Source organism: Ursus americanus, chromosome 36 (genome assembly GCF_024610735.1).
Source record: "Ursus americanus isolate L20-20 chromosome 36, mUrsAme1.1.p, whole genome shotgun sequence".
In the NCBI taxonomy this organism is placed as follows: domain Eukaryota; kingdom Metazoa; phylum Chordata; class Mammalia; order Carnivora; family Ursidae; genus Ursus; species Ursus americanus.
This window is the reverse complement of record NC_142162.1, coordinates 6,995,176-7,018,423: the sequence shown is the minus strand read 5'-3', so window position 1 is coordinate 7,018,423 and position 23,248 is coordinate 6,995,176. Positions and strand designations below refer to the sequence as shown.

The 23,248-nt window shown below is 35.9% G+C and overlaps 1 protein-coding gene across 4 annotated transcripts in view; it reads left to right on the top strand.

The window, feature by feature from the left end:
- Positions 1 to 23,248, top strand: part of DMXL2 (Dmx like 2) — a 142,947-nt gene that overhangs the window by 42,217 nt on the left and 77,482 nt on the right. For all 4 annotated transcript variants that reach the window (XM_087859145.1, XM_045812130.2, XM_087859144.1 and 1 more), the window contains exons 7-9: positions 18,527 to 18,705; positions 20,418 to 20,601; positions 23,034 to 23,208. In XM_087859145.1, the coding sequence (XP_087715271.1) occupies positions 18,527 to 18,705; positions 20,418 to 20,601; positions 23,034 to 23,208 (538 nt within the window). The remainder of the gene's footprint in view (positions 1 to 18,526; positions 18,706 to 20,417; positions 20,602 to 23,033; positions 23,209 to 23,248) is intronic.

Genomic DNA, 23,248 nt, shown 5'->3' with positions numbered 1-23,248 from the left:
AAATTCTGGGTGATTTTCCAGCTTTAACTTTAAAATAATTTTTTTCCTATCTCATTTTTAATTTTCAAGAATTTTTTCTTATTCTATGAATGTTCATTTTTAAGTTATAAAATATTTATAACATATAACATAAGTATAAATGAATATATTTGAAATATATATCTAATATATAGTAATATATTACTATATTACTAGTATAGTTTTATATATATATACTATATATAGTATATATATATTACTAGTATAGTTTTATATATATATATGTATATATATATATATAGTATAATAATACACATTTACCTACTACCTGATTTGGCACAAAGAACATAAACTGATGGGTTCCTTATCTTTCTGCTTGTACCCTCTCCTTCCCTTCCCACCCAGACAACCAGAATCCTCAATTTTGTTTTATTTCATATTTTTTTCAGTTTCACATGTATAAATTCCCAAATAGTATAATGTTTAGTTTTGCATGGTTTGGAACTTACAAAAATTATACCATAAAGTTTTTGAAATACAGCTTCAAGATATTAAAAAATACATTTGTGATAATTGCCGTTATGTACTTCTTGGCCAATGCTTCAGTAACAAAAAATTACATTTAAAAATCACAAGTTGAAGTTTTAATTGTACTTAATTGTTGTATATGGAATTAAAACTTTGATATTACACTACAAGGCAAGAAGAGGTTTTCCAAGAACACCAGAATTAACCCTTTTTGAGTTAATCTCTAGTTGTAAACCACTCACCTGTTTTGTGGCTGAGTAATGAGTTGGCCCAGAGGCAGTTGCTCAACAGGTGACATCGTAGACAGGAAGACTGCAGCCATGTGCGGTTCAGTAGTTACCTAATAACTAACAATTTCAAAGTAGCAAGGAGTGTCAAAAACATTTTGAGATATTTATAGCAACTGTCATGTAATACTAAAATATCTGTGGTTTCTGTTAGAGATAAATTCATAGGTGCCACTAATACTATTTTGGTTTGTTGCTTATATTCGTAACTGAAATTTAGCATTTCCTTCAGTTAGCAATTATGAAAATAGAGAAGTAATTGTTTTTCACCACTCAAGTTCTTGGTAACTGGTGGGTCTTAGTTGTCTTGGTTTCTCAAGAAGCAGATCCTGAGACAAGAATTCCAGTATAAGTAATTAACAGGGGGAATGATCACCAAGAAATATACTGGATTTGAGGGAGAGAAGGGAAGGTGCTTCCTAAAGGGCACATAATCATGCAAGTGATTCACAAGCACGGATCTCTGGGTAACTCTGGGAGCCAGTGTTCTTCACAGCATCGCGTTCCTCACTCATGTTCCTCTTACACATCGGTTGTTGGTTGGGGGCTAGTTAGGGCGGGGCATTAATTCTCAGCACTCAGAAACAACTTCTTGGAAATCTCAGGCAAAGATATGTAGATGCTGTCAGTTAGAACTGGCACACTAACCTACTAAGACATGAGAGGAAACAGGATTTATCAAAAATATCTTTTATATCTTGAATTCTTTCCATAGGTCCCTTGAGTTAGGAGACCTCAGGTAAAGAACCTGTGACCTAAAATCTGGACGTTTTTTTTTTGTCTTCCATATTTATGTCTAAATTTCATGTAGAATAATCTTTGGATATGGTTTGAGAAAGAGGTCAAGTTTGATTTTTTTTCCTCTATGGATATCTACTTGCCTAGCACAGTTTATTGAAAAGTCTCTTCTTTCTTCATTGCTCTGTATTACCACTTTTGTCATAGAATCCAGTGTCTATATTTGTCTGTTTCTGGGTTATTTTCTCTCACTGGCCTTTTCTTGTACCAGCCACCTGTCTTAATTGCTATAGCTTTTAAATTGCTTTGATATCTGGTAGAGGATATCCCTCTAAGCTTCACTTTATCTCACAAGGTTTTTTTAATTCCCTAAGTTTTTATATGTATTATTTTCATAATTATTCTAAGCATACATTTTTCCAATTTTTGTTGTGATTCCTTTTTTGACCCATGAGTTTTCCAGAGAATGGGTTAGAGTTGAGTTCAGTTATGTTGGGGGTGAGGGTAGATGGTGCAGGAGTACTTCATGGGTGGTGACAACTTTTATTTTCATTGTTAAGTAAAACTTGCAAGTAGTTTGTAATTAGGATAATTACTACGACTATTATGACAGCAGCTACTAATGATTGAGTGTTATATGTGCCAGATCCTGTGCCTCCACAAAGCCTATGGGACAGGCACTACTCTCCTTGATCTATAGAGGAGGAAGCTGCAGCTTGAGAACTTCCTGGAGAAGTTAGAACTAGTCAAAAGGAGATCTGGGGCTTTAGCTCAGGTGTATTGGGTAGCAAGGCACCATACCAGCTCACTTTGTATTTCACTGAGAAAACGTTTATTACAAGTGCGTTTGTGATTCTTTGAGCCCTTGATTGACAGTGCCTTCTTTTAGCTTCTGCCAGGCACCTGGGGGGAAAAACCCAACTCAAAGTAAATTCTCAGCTTGGAGTTGCTGTGCCGTGCAGGTAGTGTGAGTTTGGGTCTCGTGGGGCCTGCCTTGTGGTTGTAAACGCCCAGCGGAGCCTCCCTTCTCCACTCACTCTAGGCGTAGGTACAGCCTTCCTTACCATATCCCTTTCCAGAGGTTTTTTTTTTCCTCCCTCAATTTCACCCTTTCACTTAGGGATATTCCTTCGTGGTCTTCTTGGGGTTATGCTGGTGCCTCTGATGGGACTTCTCACCTTGCATGGACTCTATGCATTGTCTCCGTGTAGCGGTTTGAAACTGTAGCTCTGTGCCATTGGGTGTTGGCAGATTCCCTTGTGACAGTCCAGTTGCCTGCTTCAGCATTTGTTTACTGTGGGTTCTTGCCTGAGAAAATAGATGCGGTTGGAAGAGAAATTTGGTAAGCTCCTACCATCTGTCTGTATCTGTTCACTTCCCGACATCGGGGCCTATATGTACTGCCTTCCTGGATGTTGCCATGGCCGAACTGTCTGTGTTTTTTTTGTTTTGTTTTGTTTTTTTTAAGAGCATACGAGCAGGGTGTGGGGTGGAGAGCAGAGAAAGAGAGAGAGAATCTTAAGCAGGCTCTTTGCCAGAACCTGACATGGGGCTCAATCTCATGACCCTAAGATCATGACCTAAACTGAAACCAAGAGTTGGATGCCCAGTGGACTGAGCCACCCGGGTGCCCCACTGTCTGTGCTTTGTACAAGGCCATTTCTTTCACTTGTTTGCTAGATCCCATTTGCTCTTGCTTCCTCAGAGACATTACTATTGCAGTTGTCTCCTCTCTTCTGCACGAGTTTTCCCTTCTCCACTGGGTCATCACATTGGCATATGTTACAGACTGAACATGGCCTCCCAACCCCCATTCATATGTTGAAGCCCTAACCCCCAATATGATGGTGTTTGGATATGGAGCCTTGGGAAGGTACTTAAGGTTAGATGAGGTGTTGTGAGCATGGCCCTCACGATAGGAATAGTGAGTACTTTTATAAGAAGAGACACCAGAGAGCTTGCTCTCTTTCTGCGATGCGAAGACACGGCAAGAAGGTAGTCAGTCATCTGCAAGCCAGGAACAGAGCTTTCACCAATCTGACCATGCTCGCAGCCTCATCTCAGCCTCCAGGCCTCAGAACTGTGAGAAAGCACATTTGTTTAAGACACGCAGTCTGCGGTGTTTTGTTATGGCGGCCCAAGCTCACTAATGCGGCGTAGCATGCCAAACATGCTGTAATCTTGCCCCTTCCCATTCTGAAACAAACAGCCACAGTACCAAAAACCCTCCTTCGACCTCTTCTCAGGTCACGTTTCCTTGTCCTCTGTATGACATCTTCAAAGAGTTGCTTATAGTTGCTATCTCCCAGTTTTTTCATTTTCTGTTTTGTATACTCACTACTGCTCTTCTGAAAGTGTCATTAGCAAGTTCCTGTTACTGAATCCTGTGGTTAGTTCTTACTTACCCTAATGGCATGATTTAACAGAGTTGGTTACTTCCTCCCCTTGAGCACTTTCTTTAGTTTACTTCCAGGACACTGGACACTCTTGATTTTCTTTTTAACTTTCTGGCTGCCCCCCATTAGTTTGCCGATATCATCTTTACTCCCCTACTTTTAAATGTTGGAGTTCCCCAGGGCTTATTTCTTAGACCTCTCCTCTGACCATACTTACTTCTCTGACAATCTCATCTCATGGCTTCAAGTGCATTCAGGTTTGTATCTTTTGCCTTTACCTCTCCTCTGAACTCCAGGGTTATTGTTTATACACACACACACACACATATATATGTATTTATACATACACACACACATACATGAATACATATATACATGCACACATCTAACTAATATACGCCTTCAAGTAAGCATGTCTAAAATGGAACTCCTCATCTCTACCCCCTGCCCCCTACTTCCCTGATGGCACTACCTTCAAAATACATCCACAGTCTGCTCACTTCTGTATCATCTGCATTGTTATAATCTGTTTGAAGCCTCCATCACTTATTACTTGTATTATTGTATTAAATTCTTAATTGGTTCTCCCAACTTGTGCTGCGCTCCTGTACGGTGTATTTTCAAACCAGTGGCTAGAGTGATCTTTTCAAAGTGTACGTCAGATAATGTCACTCCTCTGTTCAAAACTGTCAAAAGGCTTCCCATTTCATTCATTAAAAAAACAAGTTTTATGGCAGTTTTTCAGGCCTGCCCCATGCTTACTACATCTCCCATCACTTCTTTGACCTTATCTCCTGTTAGTCTCCTCCTTGGAAACCTGACTTTAGCCATATACCCATTGTGATTTTTTCTAAAAATAGCTTTTGCACTTGTTTTTCCCTCCCCCCAGAAACTCATCCCCCCAGAGACCTGCATGGCTTTTCCCTTTAATGTCTTCAGTGTCACCTTCTCAGTGAGGTGCTGCTTAAGCACCTTTTTAAAAATTGTATCCCACCACCCACTCTACTTTTTATTCCCCTTTCCTGTCTTACTTTTGCTCCTACCACTTATCACTAGGAGTCGGTACTAGTTTTCTGTTATTGCATAACAAATGACCACAGACAGCAGCTCAAAACCACACATTTACTATCGTAGTGTCTGTGGGTTACGTGTCTGGGCGTGGCTTGGATAAGTGCTCTGGTCTGGGACTCTAAAGGCACCAGGTGGACTGAATTCTTACCCGGAGACTTGACTAGGGAAGAATCCTTTTCCAAGCTCACTCGGGGTGTTGGCAGAATTTATTTTTTTGAGGCTGTGTGACTGAGGGCTTGGCCTTTTCCTGACTCTTGGTTGGAGGCCTCCTTCAGGCCCTAGAGGCTGCCAGCAGTTCCTTGCCATTTGGGCTTTCTCTCTCCCTTTCCCTGCTTTTTCTTTCTCCCCTCTGCTTCTCCTTCCTCCTCTTCTCCCCCCCCCTACAGATAACAGGGCTATCTAAATGATTTGGCAGGGTAGATTGTAAGAAACCAAAGGCTAATGGGGGAAAATAAATAATGGTAAATAAATTAGAAGGAGAAAATTAAAGTAGGTTTTAAAAACAAACACTGAAAAACTTGATAAGCCAATTAAATCACCTACAAATAAAAAAACGCTAATATTTACTATTTCTAGGTAGAACGTAGAGCTGCAAGTGGAATTTTCTGTAATGTCTGGAAAGCGTGGTTAAATAAAAGGAAAACTTACCAAATCACAGGCAAAATAATTGAAAAAATAATAGAATTCTTGCCTTTGATCTCTAAAACTAGGCAGTCACTTTTAAAAAGCTTTGATCTTTAAAAACTAGCATCCCACTACTCCTAAAACTTGACTATGAAAAAACCTGCCGTACTCACAGATTTGTTCTTTTTGTTACTCCTATTTCTCCCGGATGATTAGTAAGGTTAGTCATCCCTTTGAGTCAGTGAATCTATCACAGGTGAGGCCGTGATGATTTAATATAGGACCAATTCGGTGTGATCAGAGAGCTACTCTAGTTCATACTGGAAGGCAGCTGTATCATATTCCCAGTCAGTCGTTGCCCTGACATCAGCTTGGGCATTGTTGTGCATCCTATGCTGCATTCAAAGCATGTTTTCCTATTATCCTCTTTCAAAAAAAAATTAATGGCACTATTGTATACAGTCAGGTCTTCCTTAAAACATGTATTTTGACATATATATTGTCTAATGTACCTTTTATCATAGAAAATTTATCAAAGAAAATGCTCTTCAGAATTCCGGTAATTCATATTTGCAAAGCATACAAGAATCTTTTCATAGTTGTATTCACATCATGATAGACTCTCTCATATTTATGTATATTTTATATATGCATATATATATACATAAAATTTGTCTTTCTCCGTTTCATAGTGCAGTTTTGATGAAAGGCTAATTTAAAATTTTATTTGAAATTAACGACCTTCACGTGTTTAGCATATATTTTTTTGAACACCACACGCCCTGAGCTGTTCTACATGTTGAGAGTCTCGTGATGAAGAGGATAGACAAGATTGCTGTGTGCATGCAACTTAACTTGTAGTGAGGAAAGACAAAAGAATCATGTATTCATAAATGCTATCCAGAAAATTAAGACAGGATGATGTAGTAGTGTGACTTGGTGTCTGTTAGAGTGGATGATCTTTAAAGAATGCTGTTCTGGGGAAGTAACTTTAAACTGAGAACTGAATAATTGGAAGGGGTCAACTGTATGAAGTTCCGAAGAAAGGGTATTTTTGGCCAATGGGACACCAAATATAAATGCTCTAGGATGGGAATTAGCAGGGCTTGTTAAAATACAGCAGATGCTGGAGTGTAGTGGCTAGATCAAAGTATGCATTTTGGTTAAGATATCACACAGAGTAAGATAGGAGTTCCCTGGAGAGGTCAGAGTTAAGGATTCCAGGTTTGAATTCATTAGGCAAAAAAAAAGATGGTGTTTAAGTTATGGGGCTGGGTGAAATTAACTAGGGAGAAAATGTATGCTGGAGAAGGGAATGAAGTTTAGGATGAAATCCCAGAATCCTCAAACATTAAGAAGTGGAGGAAAAAATGGGGAGAATCCACTGAGAAGGAGTGGCCAGTAAGATAGATGGAAAACAGGAGAATGTGACACTAGAGAAATCAGAAGGAAAAAAAAAATTCAGGAAGGAGGCAACAGTTAATTATGTCAAATGACCTATAACATGGGGAAGACAGTTTAGATATGCATAGAAAGAATGGGCCTACCTGTATGTGCATATATCAACATATAAACTTATATACACTTTTAGCATCATAGGATTCTAGCCATCTTTGAGATCATAGAAAGAAGTTGAGGTCTTTAGGGGTGAAGTCCATTTTTCTGTTCCTCCACTGCCTCTAAGCCAAGTTAGCATTTTCTTGCCTCTGGAACCTTAGAGGCGTCTGAAACTGCCCTCTAATCCTGTGTTTTCCCAGTGGCCAGAGTCCCCCAAATGTATTACTTTCATAAAGTTTTCATGACTCCTGTTGCTCCTAGGATAAAGACCACAGTTCTTACCATGGCAAGGCTGTAGGGTATGGCATGGTGTACCCCCAGCTTGTTCCCACCTTAACACCTATCACACTGACGGCTTTTTAGAGCCTTGAATATCATGCCAGGCTCTTGACTGCTTTAAGCCTTTGTGTGCTCTCTAGGGAAGTATCTTTCTCTATTCTTTCAATGGCCATCTTCTATGTGTCTTTCAGGTCTCAGTTTAAATACCACTTTTTAAAGGAAACCTTCCAGGCAAGGTCAGACCTCCCAAGGAAATGCTCTGACAGCATGCTTTTTCATTTGTAGTGTTTATCATGATTGTATTAAAACAATAATTTGTATCTTTATTTGCTGTTGTCTTCTCTTCTAGCGTATAAGCTCTGTGCAACTAGGAAATATATTTTGTTGTCTCTGTCTCTTCCTTCCCTGGTCCCAACTATATCCCCTGCAGTTATACAGTGCATGCCTGCATTCACTAAGTGTTTATGTGAATGAATCATGTGACCGTTCTGTAGTATATAAGCAGTTAATAGCACCTCATAACCCATTCGTATGTTACAGACTAATTTTAAGTCTGAAACAGTTTGAAATCCATTGAATTTTCTCAGAGTAAAATTTAGCTGTTTAACAATCTGTATCTGGACATGATCAAATGAAATATAATTCTTATAAGATATATTTTAAAATGCATGTAATTTAATTGAATTAAGAATAGTACATTAATACAAATTTCAAGATGCCTACCCTTCTCTAAATGAGACAAATGAGCCGTTAAAATTATTTATAGAAAGGATTGTTTTGTAGCTTCTTCTCTTCTTGTAGTTGATTTCCTTCATCTATTCTTTTACCAACGATTGTTATGTCTTGTGTTTTTGATTTTAGCCATTCTGACAGGTGTAAAGTGATATCTCTTTGTGGTTTTGATTTGCATTTCCTGATCATTAGTGATGAACATTTTTTCATGTGTCTATTGGCCATCTGTATGTCATCTTTGGAAAAATGCATCTGGCACGTCCTCTGCCTATTTTTTAGTTGGATTATTTGGGTTTTTTTGTGTGTTGAGTTGTATAAGTTCTTTATATGTTTTGGATATTAACCCCTTATCAGATCTGTCATTTGCATATATCATTCGGTAGGTTGCCTTTTTTGTTTGTTGATGGTTTCCTTCACTGTGCAAAAGCTTTTTATTTTGTTATAGTTCTAATAGTTTAATTTTTGCTTTTGTTTCCTTTGCCTCAGGATACATAGAAAGTGTTTCTATGGTGGATGTCAAAGAAATTGCTGCCTATGTTTTCTTTCAGGAGTTTTATGGTTTCAGGTCTCACATTCAGGTCTTTAATCCATTCTGAGTTTATTTTTGTGTATGGTGCAAGAAAGCGGTCTAGTTTTATTCTTTTGCATGTAGCTGTCCAGTTTTTCTAGCACTGTTTGTTGAAGAGATGGTTTTTATTCCATTGTATATTCTTTCCTCCTTTGCCATAGATTAATTGACCGTGTAAGCATGGGTTTATTTCTGGACTCTCCATTTTGTTCCATTGATCTATGTGTCTGTTTTTGTGCCAGTACCATACTGTTTTGATTACTACACCTTAATAGTTTGTCTTGAAATCTGGGATTGCAGTACCTCCAGCTTTCTTCTTCTCTTTCAAGATAGCTTTTTTTATTCAGGGTCCTTTTGTGGTTCCATGCAGGTGTTAGGATTATATGTTCTGGTTCTGTGAAAAATGTATTTTGATAGGGATTGCATTAAATCTGTTGATTGCTTTGAGTACTATCAACATTTTAACATTAATTCTTCTAATCCATGAGCATAAAATATCTTCCCATTTGTTTGTGTCACCTTCAGATTTTTTTTATCAGTGTTTTTTGTTCTTGTTTTTTTAAAGATTTTATTTATTTATTTGTCAGAGAGAGAGAACAAGCAGGGGGAGAAGCAGGCTCCCCACTGAGCAAGGAGCCCGATGCAGGATTCAATCCCAGGACCCTGGAATCACGACCTGAGCCGAAGGCAGACGCTAAACTGAGCCACCCAGGTGTCCCTATCAGTATTTTATAATTTTCAGGGTATAGGTACTTCACCTCCTTGGTTAAGTTTATTCATATGTATTTTATTCTTTTTGGTGCAATTGTAAATGGGGTTATTTTCTACTTTCTTTTTCTGCTACCTCATTATTAGTGTATGGGAATGCAACAGATTTCTGTATATTAATTTTATATACTGTGATTTTGCTGAATCTATTGATCAGTTCTAGTAGTTTTTTGGTAGATTCTTTAGGGTTTTCTGTAGATAGTCTCATGTCATCTGCAAATAGTGAGAATTTTACTTCTTTCTTACCAATTTGGATACCTTTTATTTGTTTTTCTTGTCTGATTGCTGTGGCTAGGACTTACAATATTATGTTGAATAAAAGTGAGTGGACATCCTTGTCTTATTCCCTGTCTTAGGGGAAGATCTCTCAGTTTTTCACCATTGAGTATGATGTTAGCTGTGGGTTTTTCATATACAGCCTTCATTTTGTTGAGGTGTGTTCCCTCCAGACCTACTTTGTTGAAGGTTTTTATTGTGAATGGATATTGTACTTTGTCAAGTGCTTTTTTGCATCTGTTGAGATTATCATACGGTTTTTATCCTTTCTCTTGTTAATGTGATGTATCACATTGATTGATTTGTGAATGTTGAACCACCTTTGCATCCCTGGGATAAATCCCACTTAATTGGGGTGAATGACTTTTAAGATGTATTCTTGGATTCAGTTTGCTAATATTTTTGTTGAGGATTTTTACATCTGTGTTCATCAGAGATATTGGCCTGTAGTTTTCTTCTTTTGTAGTGTCTTTATCTGGATTTGATGTCAGGGTAATGCTGGCTTCATAAGAATGAATTATCCTTCATCTTTTATTTTTTTGGAATAATCCCTCATATAATCTTAATGTGTCTGATTATCTCTCTTTGCTTACTCAATGTGTTATATTTGCCTCAGCTATGTGTCACAACTGGCTGAACTTTGAGACTGCTTTAGGATGTATGGTCTTTTGACAGGGTCATGTGGTACATTAAAAACTATTACGAACCCATGTAAAGTGATTAGTATTCATTGTTTGAACATCTACTGAATTTGAACTCTCATCTCTGATGAATCCAAAAGATGTCTTTTTACTTCAAACACAACTGAGTAATAAGACTAAAAGCACATCTTCTTAAATGGGACATGTAGATTTTAAGCTCCTTGAAGGCGGTTCTATTTGCGTGTTCCATAATGCTCAATATCTTTTCTTTGAATTTTTATTACAGTAGCTCTAGCAATTGACTATTATTTTTCCCCAAGTATTAGTCATGTTTTCCTTGCATTAAATTCTTCAATTCTTCTAAGAGCTAAGTGTTCTGTAATTCAGATGGAAAGATAAGAATGCCTTATTGGTAAGGATACTTTGGAGGTTAATAAAATGTGTCACGGGTTTAAAAAGCTTATTTCCTCACATTTTTGAGAAGATACTACGTCTAATTAGGATCTTCTTGAAAAAAGAACAGAAAATAACTTTGTAATGTTGGCATTCCCTCCACCCCCCGCCACAGTCTGTTCTGTTTCTGTTAATAAAGCCAAGTCTGTCTGACTTGATGAAACAGATGGCAACTGTGTGATCTACCACTAGAAGGCATTTTCCACCGCCTCTGCTACAGATGACAGGACTTCAGTTCAGGTGTTGTGCGACTCAAATTCAGTTACCTTCAGGATTTTTAATATTTCAGTTCGTTGAGCACTTTTGCTGGTAAGCTCTACTTTTTATGAGTGTGGTAAATTAAAATTTCTTGGGCTTAGTAGTATTTTAACTTTTTATCTGAGCTTTAAAGTCTTACTTATTAAAGAGACTTTTCCCCCCACAAGGTATACCCGATTACATCTTCAACTCAAGAATTGTTTTCTTCAGTTTGTTTGCTGTATTTATTTGAATTGTTTATAAAGTTTATATCTGAACACTTTCTATAACAGTTGGTTATTTTGTAAAATTTGAAAATGATTTAAAATACTATTTTCTTGGGGTGTCTGGGTGGCTCAGTTGGTTAAGTGACTCTTGGTTTCAGCTCAGAGCATCTCACGGTCCTGAGATCAAGCCCTGCATCGGGCTCTGCACTCTGTGTGGAGTCTGCTTGAGATTCTTTGAGATTCTTTCCCCCTTCTTCTCCCTCCCCCTCTCCTCCTCTCCCTGTTTGCATTCTCTCTCTCTCTCTTTAAAATAAATAAAATCTTAAAAAAGTTAAAAAATAAAATACTATTTTCTTCAGAAACATTTTTTTTTAAATAGAGGCTTATGCTTTTGAGTAAAAAACTGTTTTTTTTTAGGGCTCGGATAAGAATTTTTGAGGAGGGTGATTTTGGCAGGGAGGAAAGGAGAAGCCTACAGAATGTTTCCAGAAGCTTTCTTCCTCTTGAAAGCACTTCTCTGTTCCTAGATTCATTGTTTTAGTTATTTAAGGATTGGCTTCTTAACCTTTTTCGTTCTTTAAAATAGAAATATCTTTTCTTTTTAAGCATGATATGTATTTATTATAAAAAAACATGCAGAGAAAATGAAAATCCTCTGCCAAATAGTCTTACCTTCAATAAAAAAGGTCACTGTTTTCTGTTCAAAATATATTTTTCCACACTTTCTGATGTCTTTGTAAACCACACACATACGCACACATACTCAAATTAGGTCATATTCTTTAAATTTTTTTTTTCATTTAATCTAGATTGCTTTGTCAATACACATGTATATGTATTCTTTTTAAAGGTGACATAATTTTTCACTAAATGAATGTACTATATTTTAACTTAATCAGATAACTATTAATGAACATTAAGTGGTTCTTATTTTTCTATTGCTATTAAAAATGAACATCCTGGTACATATATCTTGTCCTGTTGCTTCCTTTTTACAATTAACTTTATCAAAATATAATTGAGATAAAATAAAATGTATATTTTAAGTGTATATCTTAATATACACCTAATATATTTTATATAAGTATACTCAATATACTATATTAATATGCCATATTAACTATATTAAGTATATAACTATGTATATATTAGCTATATGTAATTAATATGTTAATTCTATATAGATAATTATATCTTCTATAATTATGTACAATATATTAATATGTAATTAACTATATTAATATATTAACCATATTAATATATTTTATATTAATACACTATATTAATAAATATATTATTAATACACTTGATATACACTTTAATATATATTTTATTTAAATAAAATGTATATTTTAAGTTCAGCGAGCCTTGACAGATTTATAGACTTTCTCAAGATTGCTTTGGCTATTCAGAGTCTTTTGTGGTTCCATATAAATTTTAGGATTTTTTGTTCTAATTCAGTGAAAAACACCATTGGTATTTTGATAAGGATTGCATTGAATTTAGATTGGTTTGGGTAGTGGAGACATTTTAACAGTATTCTTCCAATCCATGAACATGGTGTATCTTTCCATTTGTTTGTACCTTCTTCGATTTCTTTCATCACAGTCTTATAGTTTTCAGTGTGCAGGTCTTTCACCTTTTTGGTTAATTTATTCCTAGGTATTTTATTCTTTTTGATGCAGTTGTAAATGGGATTATTTTCTCAGTTTCTCTTTCTGCTATTTTGTTATTAGTGTATAGAAATGCAACAGATTCCTGGATATTGGTTTTGTATTCTCCGGCTTTACTGAATTCATTTATTCTAATAGTTTTTTGGTAGAGTCTTTAGGGTTTTTTATATGTAATATATCATCTGCAAATAGTGACATTTACTTCAAAATGCCTTTTCTTGGGGCGCCTGGGTGGCACAGCGGTTAAGCGTCTGCCTTCGGCTCAGGGCGTGATCCCGTCATTACGGGATCGAGCCCCACATCAGGCTCCTCCGCTATGAGCCTGCTTCTTCCTCTCCCACTCCCCCTGCTTGTGTTCCCTCTCTCACTGGCTGTCTCTATATCTGTCAAATAAATAAATAAAATCTTAAAAAAAAATGGCTTTTCTTTCTTTTTGTAGTTAGGACTTCCAGTACTATGCTGACTAATAATAGTGAGAGTGGGCATTTTTGTTTTGTTTCTGATCTTAGGGGAAAGCTTTTAGCTTTTTACCATTGAGTATGATGTTAACTGTGGGTTTGTCATATATGGCTTTTATAATGTATGTTCCCTCTATACCACCTTGTTTAGAATTTTTATCAGGAATGGATATTTGTCAAATGCTTTCTTTGCATCTATTGAGATGATCTTAGGAATTTTATCCTTCATTTTGCTAATGTAATGTATCACGTTGATTAATTTGCATAAATTGAACCATCCTTGTATCCCTACAATAAATCCTACTTGATTATGGTGAATGATCCTTTTAATTTGTTTTTAAATTGGTTTGCTAAGATTTTGTTGAGGATTTTTCATCTATGTTCATCAGGGTTACTGCTCTGTAATTTTTTTCCCCAGAGTTGTATAACTTTATTTTATTTTTGTAATTTTCTTTGTGAGTGAGTGAGTGTATGTGTGTCTTTGTCTGATTTTGGTATCAGGGTAATACTGGCCTCATAGAATGATTTTGGAAGGATTTCTCCCTGTCCTATTTTTTGGAATACTTTGAGAAGTATTAAGTATTTGGTAGAATTCACCCACGAAGCCATCTGGCACTGGACTTTTGTTTATTGGGAGTTTTTTGATTACCAGTTCAACTTCATTACTGGTCATTGGTCTGTTCAGATTTTTCATTTCTTAATGATACAGTCTTAGAAGGTTGATGTTTCTAGGAATTTATCCATTTTTTTCTAGGTTGTGTAATTTGTTGGCATTAATTTCTCTTTCATTTCTGATTTTATGTCCTTTGTCTTTTTTTCTTGATTAGCCTGGCTAATGGCTTAATAAGTTTATCTTTTCAAAGAACCAGCTCTTAGCCCCAATTGATGTTTTCCATTCTTTTTTAGTCTCTGTTTCATTTGTTTATGCTCTGATCTTTATTATTTCTTTTCTTCTACTCATTTTGGGCTTTGTTCTTTTTCTAGTTTCTTTAGTTGTAAGGTTAAGAGATTTTGATTGTTTCTTGAGGTACACTTGTATCTCTCAGACTTCCCTCTTAGAACTACTTTTGGGGCATCCAGCAGATTTTGGACCATTGTATTTCATTTTCATTTGTCTACATGTATTTTTTTTATTTCCTCTTTGATTTTTCATTGACCCATTGGTTGTTTAGTAGCCTGTTGTTTTGTCTTCATGTGTTCCCCCTCCCCCAGGTTTTTTTTGTTTTTTGGGGTTTTTTTTTGGTAATTGATTTCTAGTTCATACTGTTGTGGTCAGAAAAGATGCTTGATATGATTTCAGTCTTCTCAGATTTATTTAAAAACTTGTTTTGTGGCCTAACGTGATCTATCCTAGAGAATGTTCCCTGTGTACTTGAAAAGAATGTGTATTTTGCTGTTTTTGGGTGGAATGTTCTGTATATATCTGTTAAGTCCATCTGGTCAATGTGTTGTTCAAAGCCACTGTTTCCTTATTGATTTTCTTTCTGGATGACCTATTCATTAATGCAAGTGGGGTATTTAAGTCCTCTACTGTCATTGTATTATTGTCGATTCCTCCATTTATGTCTGTTAATATTTGCCTTATATATTTAGTGCTCCTATATTGGGTGCATTGATATTTACAATTGTTATATCCTCTTGTTGGACTGAAACCTTTATTATTATATAATATTCTTTTTTGTCTTGTTATGGTTTTTAGTTTTAGTTTTAGTTTTTGTTTTTTCTTTGAGAGAGAGAGATCATGTGAAGGGGGTGCAGAGGGAGAGGGAGAGGGAGAGAGAGAATCCCAGGCAGGCTCCACGCCCAGCATGGAACCTGACATGGGGCTCAATCTCACGACCCTGAGATCATGACCTGAGCTGAAACCAGGAGTCAGATGCTTAATTGGCTGAGCCACCCAGGCACCACTATAATTTTCTGTCTTCTAATTATAGCCTTTTCTTTCCACTTGAAGTTTCCTCAGTATTGTGAGGCCAGTTTAGTGGTGATGAACTCTTTTTTAACTTTTGTTTGTCTGGGAAACTTTTTCTCTCTCCTTTAATTCTGAATAACCTTGCCTGATAGAGTATTCTTGGTTGTATCTGGGTCTTTCACCACTCTGAATATATCATGCCACTTCCTTCTGGCCTGCAAAGTTTATGCTAAATAAGCAGCTGATAACCTTATGGGGTTTCTCTTGTATGCAGCTGTTTTTCTTTGCTGCTTTTATGATTCTCTCTTTATCTTTAATTTTTCCATTTTAACTGTTATGTGTCTTGATGTGGACCTCCTTGGGTTCATCTTGTTTGGGACTTTCTTTGCTTCCTGGGTCTGGATATCTGTTTTCCTTCACCAGGTCAGGGAGGTTTTCAGTTATTATTTCTTCAAAGTCATTTCTTTCCAGTCAAGTCTCTGTCTTTCTTCACTTTTCATTGTGACCTGCTCTATGATTAGCTGCAGAAGTTCTCAAGTTGTTTTTAGAGTTGCTGTACATGTAGTTGTTGCTTTGGCATGTCTGTCAGAGGAGGTCCGCTCAGGACACCATCTTCCCTACTTTCCATAACTTTATAGTAAGTTTTGAAATTGGGTGGGGTAAGTCCTCTAACTTTGTTTTTTCTTTAAAAATATTTTTGGTGGGAGTGCCTAGGTGGCTCAGTCGGTTGAGTGTCCAAGTTGATTTTTGGTTCAGGTTATGTTCACAGAGTTGTGGGATTGAGCCCCACATTGGGCTCCCTGCCCAGCACGGAGTCTGCTTGTCCCTCTCCCTCTTTTCCTCCTCTTGCTCACTCATGCTCTCTCTCTCAAATAAATAAATAAATAAAATCTTTAAAATATTTTTTTTTTTTTGTGGTATTGTTTCTTTGATGTCATACAAATTTTAGAATAAGGCAGTCAATTTCTACCAAAAAACTTGCTGTGATTTTGGCTGTTTTTACATTAAATCTCTATAGATCTGTTTGGGAAGAATTGGATCAGTAACATTTGTATTTCAGATCCCTGAAGGTGGTATGTTCTCTTTTTATTTAGCTTTTCTTTCTCTTAGCAGTGTTTTGTAGTTTTTAGCGTACATGTCTTATACCTAATTTGTTACCTTCCTAACGTAAAAGGTATTTAAGCAAATTACATTTCCAGTTATTGCTAACATGTAGAAAGAGAATTGCTGTTTGAGTTTTGATCTTTAGTCTTATGATTTTGTTATCAGGTGTAAGTCTTTTCTTTTTTTTGTATAGATTCCTTAGGATTTTGTGAATAAAGACAATTTTACTTCTTTTTTTCTAATTTGGAAATTTTCTAGCTATCTTACTGTTAACGATTTCTTTCTTTTTTTTTTTTTTTAAAGATTTTTTTTTTTTAATTTATTTATTTGACAGAGATAGAGACAGCCAGCGAGAGAGGGAACACAAGCAGGGGGAGTGGGAGAGGAAGAAGCAGGCTCATAGCGGAAGAGCCTGATGTGGGGCTCGATCCCATAACTCCGGGATCACGCCCTGAGCCGAAGGCAGACGCTTAACCGCTGTGCCACCCAGGCGCCCCTACTGTTAACGATTTCTAATTCACTTTTGTGTGGTTTTAGTTTAGGCAGTAACAGATGAAAATGGGACTGCTCCAGTTGAGTGAGGGGCTACTGGTGGAATGGGAGAAAGGTGCTAGAATGCCACCTGTTCCATGGAGGCACTCTGCATTTTCTTTATGAATGCTGAGGGGGCTCTGAGATGCCTCTATCGTTTTTATGGTATGTGGCCTGAAACCACTACTGTAGGTTGTGCACTAAATTTGGTTAGGTGAAAATGATGCTAAGTTGAAGAAGGTACTTGGAGGAAAGTAACTAGTACATTGTTAAGTGGTTGTCTCAGACTAAGCACTTAAAGAGACTTGCTGTATAATTCAAATATCCAAATAAATGAGACCTTAGTGGAAACATACATTATGCAGTATAAATTGAAAATAAGTACCAAGATGGTAAAAAACAGAAATGTTTATCTAGTCTACATGATAGTATTTGATCCTACATGCACTTTCCAGGAATACATAGTTCCGTTGTTTCATAGAGTGAGATTTTTGCATGAATGGTATCATTTTATTATTTCCCTCAAGACTCTCTTCACTTTTGAGGATAAAGCACTACAAAGTAGATGCTTTCTGTTAAATAAGATAAAATTATTTTGGCCTTTATTTTTTTTTTTAAAGATTTTATTTATTTGTCAGAGAGAGAGGGAACATGAGCAGGGATAGGGGCAGAGGCAGAGGGAGAAGCAGGCTCCCTGCTGAGCAGGTAGCCCAATGCAGGGGACTTGATCCCAGGACCCTGGGATCATGACCTGAGCCAAAGGCAGATGCTTAACTGACTGAGCCACCCAGGTGCCCCTATTTTGGCCTTTAACAAAATTCTTAGAACTGAGTAAAATGATAAAGTCGGTGCCTATTGTTATACTTGTAAGTATCTTATTTAAGTGGACATAGAGGTGATTCCTGACTACTACCTAAGTGCCTTCACTTCATTTAGAGTGGGGATCAGAAAACAATGGTTTTTACGTTCTTAAAAGGTTGTAAGAAAAAAAAAAACCAAGGAGAATCTGTGTCAGAGACTACTCGGTCCACAAAGCCTAATAACGTTCATACTGTCTGGCCTTTCACAGGGAAAGTTTGCCGATTCCTGACATAGAGTCTAAGAAGCAGTTCATATTTAAAAAGGATTGATTTCACCCTTACAGATATCTTCAAAAAAGGAGAGAATGTTAACAGTGACTAATAACATGGCATATTTCTTATTTTATCCAAAGGCATCTGGTTTCAGAGTCTTCTCTACAGTGACCCCTACATGTTTAAAGGAGGGAATTTGAAAACCACCATTATGCAGAGGAGATTGATAAGGAGAAAGCATTTCTTTTTCAAGAGTAGTATTCTTTAGCGTAATAAACATTTTACACTTGAGTTTGTGCTATATAAAGCCACGTGTTAGTTTTTCAGAGAGCTTGATTTTTGAAGGTTCTCTAAATCACATTTTGAATTGTGTATGTTCAGATTAATTTTATATTGACCTGTATATTTTTGCAGGATGATTGTCTTTTGAAAGTATGGTATCCCATGACTGGCTGGAAATCCTCAATTATACCTCAGGATCATCACGAAGTGAAAAGGAGACAGGCGTCCACCCAATTTTCCTTTGTTTATTTGGCACATCCCCGAGCTGTGGCAGGTTTCTCATGGCGTAAAACTAGCAAGTATATGCCCAGGTTAGACAAATGTGTCCTATAACGTTGGTTTGTTTACTTATATATTTGTAAAAATAATGAAAGCAAAAGTCTTTTTAGTGCGTTGACTTGGTGGAAGTGAAGAGCATAGGCGCTCTGGGTGTTAACTGCCTGAATTCAGATCCTGCTGTTGTTACTCACTTTGTGAGCTTTTGCCTAAATTTCTTAAGCTCTCTGTGCCTCAGTTTTCTTTTCTTAGGTAATAGTACCTACGTCCGAGAGCTGTAGTGAGACTTACTATGTATGCTACTGCATGTAAATACTTCCTGCAGGCCTTTGCACATAGTACGGGCTTAGGCTGTGTTAGCTGATATTGTTAGTAGTAGCAGCAGCAGTAAAAGATTCCAGGAAGGAAGTGTTTGCAAGTAACAGGAAAGCACACACTGAAAGAAAAGAAAACATAGTAATAAACTATCAATGATACACGTGGTGGGAAAGCCTATCATACACGGTGAATCAAGTCATCAGGTTTTTTTGAACTTAGGGCCATCAACAGAACCTTCTCAAAGAATTCATTGTTACAAGTTTTTCCTCATTGTCCAGCATCTCTTAAAAGTATTTAGAAGATTAAACAAACTACAGAACATCTCATACCAATGATTCCTATATCATATATATAGTTGTAAAAAAACTTGCTTAGAAATCTGTATTTATTTTTGAGAGGTTATTTCATGTGTGAACTGTTCACAACTGATAGGAAATACAGCACACGTTATAGAGGTGCTCAGTAAATGGGAAATTCATTCATTTTTAGAATCTGAATAAGAAGTTTATTCTGCTGAAATTATTTGCATCTATTGAAAACATTTGCAAAATACTTTGAGTCGGATTCCATGTAAGCGTTTTTTTTTTTTTTTTAAGGGAGAATGATTTTTTTCTTTTATGATGAGTGTTAAGTCATCAGCTGCTTGATGCTGTAACATTTTTCCTTATTTTAACTTAACGGAAATTGACTTATAGTTTGAGATTATATTCTCCTTGCAGTTTTATTTTGAAGATACTCATTTGTTTACCTGTTTATAATCTTTTAGATTATAAGAAGGAAGATACAGGAAGACACAAGTACTGCCATAAGCCATGCAGTTTAATTGCATGTATGAATTTTTATTATGGTGATTTTGTAATTTGCAATGATTAGGTTTTTTTTTTGCTCTTTAGTTTGTTTAGAAGATACTAATATTCCCACAGAGCCTAGTTTCCAAGCACCATGTGTATAATCGGGCATAAATTTCTGTTTCCTTTGTCAAGACCGTTTCCTAGTTTTTATGGTGTTCACGTTCTTAGTGATACTGTGTATGATGTCAAGCTCTTTGATCGACCTCTTTCTCCATATACTGTAATTTCTAAGCATTGGAAGCATATACTGTCGTTTAGCTGAGCTGTTCAAGGCATGATTTTTTAATGAATCAAAGTGTCAGGGACAGATAGGTTGTTCTATTTTATGGTAACTGATTGGGCCCTTTACTGAGCCTGCCCTTGCAAGTATGAACAGGTAGTAAATGGGGTTTGGGGAGAGTGTGAAACAGCTGGTATAAATCAAATCTCTTACTGTTACTGGAAAAATCAGTACTCTCGGTCATACTGTTAGTTGTGCACTGATGCTGTTTTTATACGTGAAGAACAAAATGTTAATAGTCTTTAATCAGTGGCACTGACATTCATAGTAACTTTTGTTTATTTCTCTTTGTCATTAGAGGTTCTGTCTGTAATGTGTTATTAACTTCATGCCATGATGGCGTCTGCCGACTCTGGGCAGAAACCGTATTACCAGAAGATTGCCTTTTGGGGGAGCAGATCTGTGAGACGACCACTTCTAGTGTTGCCAGTCACCTCACTCAGGCTGGAAGACACAAAGACAGAATACAACATGCTCTTGAGGTACTATATTATTTAAAATGGTAATAAATTTTGAAGATATGTGAGTTTGGTGGGAATTTATAAGTTAAGATGCACATAGTGCACCTGGTACATGTAATGATGAAATTAGTAGCAAGTAATTCTCACTAATTTGTTTTATGCTTGTAAGACTACTCATTTTATGCCACTCAGAAGCCAAATACAATAGTAATGATCTCAGACATGTAGTCTAGGTAAGTAGTATAATTTTAATTTTTTCATTTTGCGTGTCAAATATGAAAATTTATAGGAATAAGCAGCTTTGATTAGTAAAACACATAAAGGACCCTGAAACTAGTTGTAATTAAAAATTATACTTGTGAGTTCTAATTAAAAATGACTATTTTGATTCTTAATTAAGAATAAAGATACTAAAATATTAGACACAAGTCAACTTTTATATATTTGCTTTATAATTTCCAAAGTTTAATTATTTGGAAGGCGAACTGATTTTTCCAATTTTAAATGTAATATATATGAAATAAAAGTGCTTCCTCTGAAATTAGATTGTTTATAATATAAACTGTTGTGTCCATTATGGGAATAAAATGAGATAAACACATTTTTGAAAATTACCAGAAATTTATTAAAGCAAACCTAGATTGCTAATTTTCTTCATTTTTCATGTGACTTCTTACTACACAAAGAATATGTGCTTTTTCTAAAATTAGATTAGAAAAAATATGGAATTTATAATCCAACTCTTCCAGTTATGTGTGTATGTGTATTTTTTCTTTTTTTACAAGATTGAGATCATATTATGCAGTAATGTTTTGTAACTTGCTTTTTATACTTAATGTGTTATAAACATCTCTCTACATTACTAATTATGTTTTTACATCATACTTTTACATTAACATTTTATGGATGCATAGCCAGAATGTTTTGCTGTTTCAGCAAGCAGAATTATTTTCTGGGTTTGGTAGGCTGAAGATGTGCTCCTTAAAAGTTTTATATAAAGTAGGCTTCGTCTGATACTATCTGTGATTGGGCACTGTTTATACATTTTTCCCCCCCAAATTTGAAGTATAAATGAGATTAAAAGCAGAGGTCAGAACAGTTAAAGTTATAATTTGTTTTAATATTTGTTGAAATTTAGTGAGACAAAGTACTTAATTTTGTACATGTTTACAGTCATTTTTATATACTTATGTGACATTTTATCTTCAAATTACATATGAGCTTTTGGAGACAAAGTGCTTTGAGACATCTTTGTATCCTCAGTGGTACCTAATATATTGCTTTTCATGTATTAAATTGAATTACTAATTGTTACATAAGATAAAAAGCAAAAGTTATAAGTAAACATATAATCAGTGATTTGACAAATGTTTGCTACCTTTTAGTGATCTTATTAGTTAATAATGTTAAAATTGTTTTTAATAGAACAAGCCTAATTGTCTGATTTATAAACTGCCTTGCTTTTTAACATCCTATTGTCTGAAACTCCTAACTGTAAGGTCTATATAATTCTGTACATACTTATACATTTTGTTCCTAGGAGAAAACAATCAGCCAGTATTACACCAGCCTTGCCAAGATAATTTAAAATAATGATAAATGTCAAGATCGAACGAAAATAATTTTATAGGCATTGTGGTGCAGGAGGTCTTTAATATATCCATCTTAACCCTGTTATCAAAGAAATAAGCAACTCTGTAGCAGGGAGACCAGAGGTAGAGGACAAGCCATAGACCTGATACTGTTTTCCATATGAAAAGGAATAGAGGAACAAAGGAATAGAATGGGAAATTATTGTAAAGCATGGTATTGGGGGTGGGTTAAGTCACAAAATAAGGAAGTGCTGTGAGTTGGGGTTATGGTGTGGAGATCTTTTCTTTTTAAAGTAGTTCAGATCATTCGATATGCTAGTGGAGAATTTTTATCCTATAGACATACGTCAATTTAAACAAAATAAGTCAGTACTTTCATGGCTCCTCTCACCTACATAGATTCCCCTTACTCTGTATTTTTGTACTCTGTTTTTCTTCTTTATAAATAAAGATCATATATTATTGAGCTGTAACTGTTTAGTTGTAAGTGAGAATTTTGGGGAGAAATACTCTTCTTCCTGGTAGGAAAATTCAGGAATTTTTTTTACTGTTATGGCTAGTAAATTTCATCTCAGTAGTGGGCTATCCTGTAAAACCTCGACTTTGGACTCCTAATCTTAATAGGAGTTTCTATAAATAATGAGTTATTTTTGAGCAACTGCTCCTGCCTTAAACTATAAAATTTGCAGAAACTATGGAGAATATAGTCAGAATTGTTCAGTTGAAGTTAAGGTCTTTCCCTTTAAAATATTCAGATTTTGCAGAGAGGAAAATTATAAAATCCTTAATAATCAAAAGTATTTGGATCAGCATTTTTTAGACTTTCCAGAGTTGGATTTAGCAATTATTTTTCTATTTTAGACAATACACCATTTGAAAAATTTAAGAAAAGGACAGAGGAGGTCTTCTGTTCTTGTAACTCACACCGAATTAATGCCTGACCAGACGGCAACGCATGAAGTTCAGAGACACATTTCCCACCATGCAAATGCACTGTGTCATTTCCACATTGCAGCAAGCATCAATCCTGCCACAGGTAAAGGGTAGTAAAGTTTTAGTTCCTATAAATATGCTGA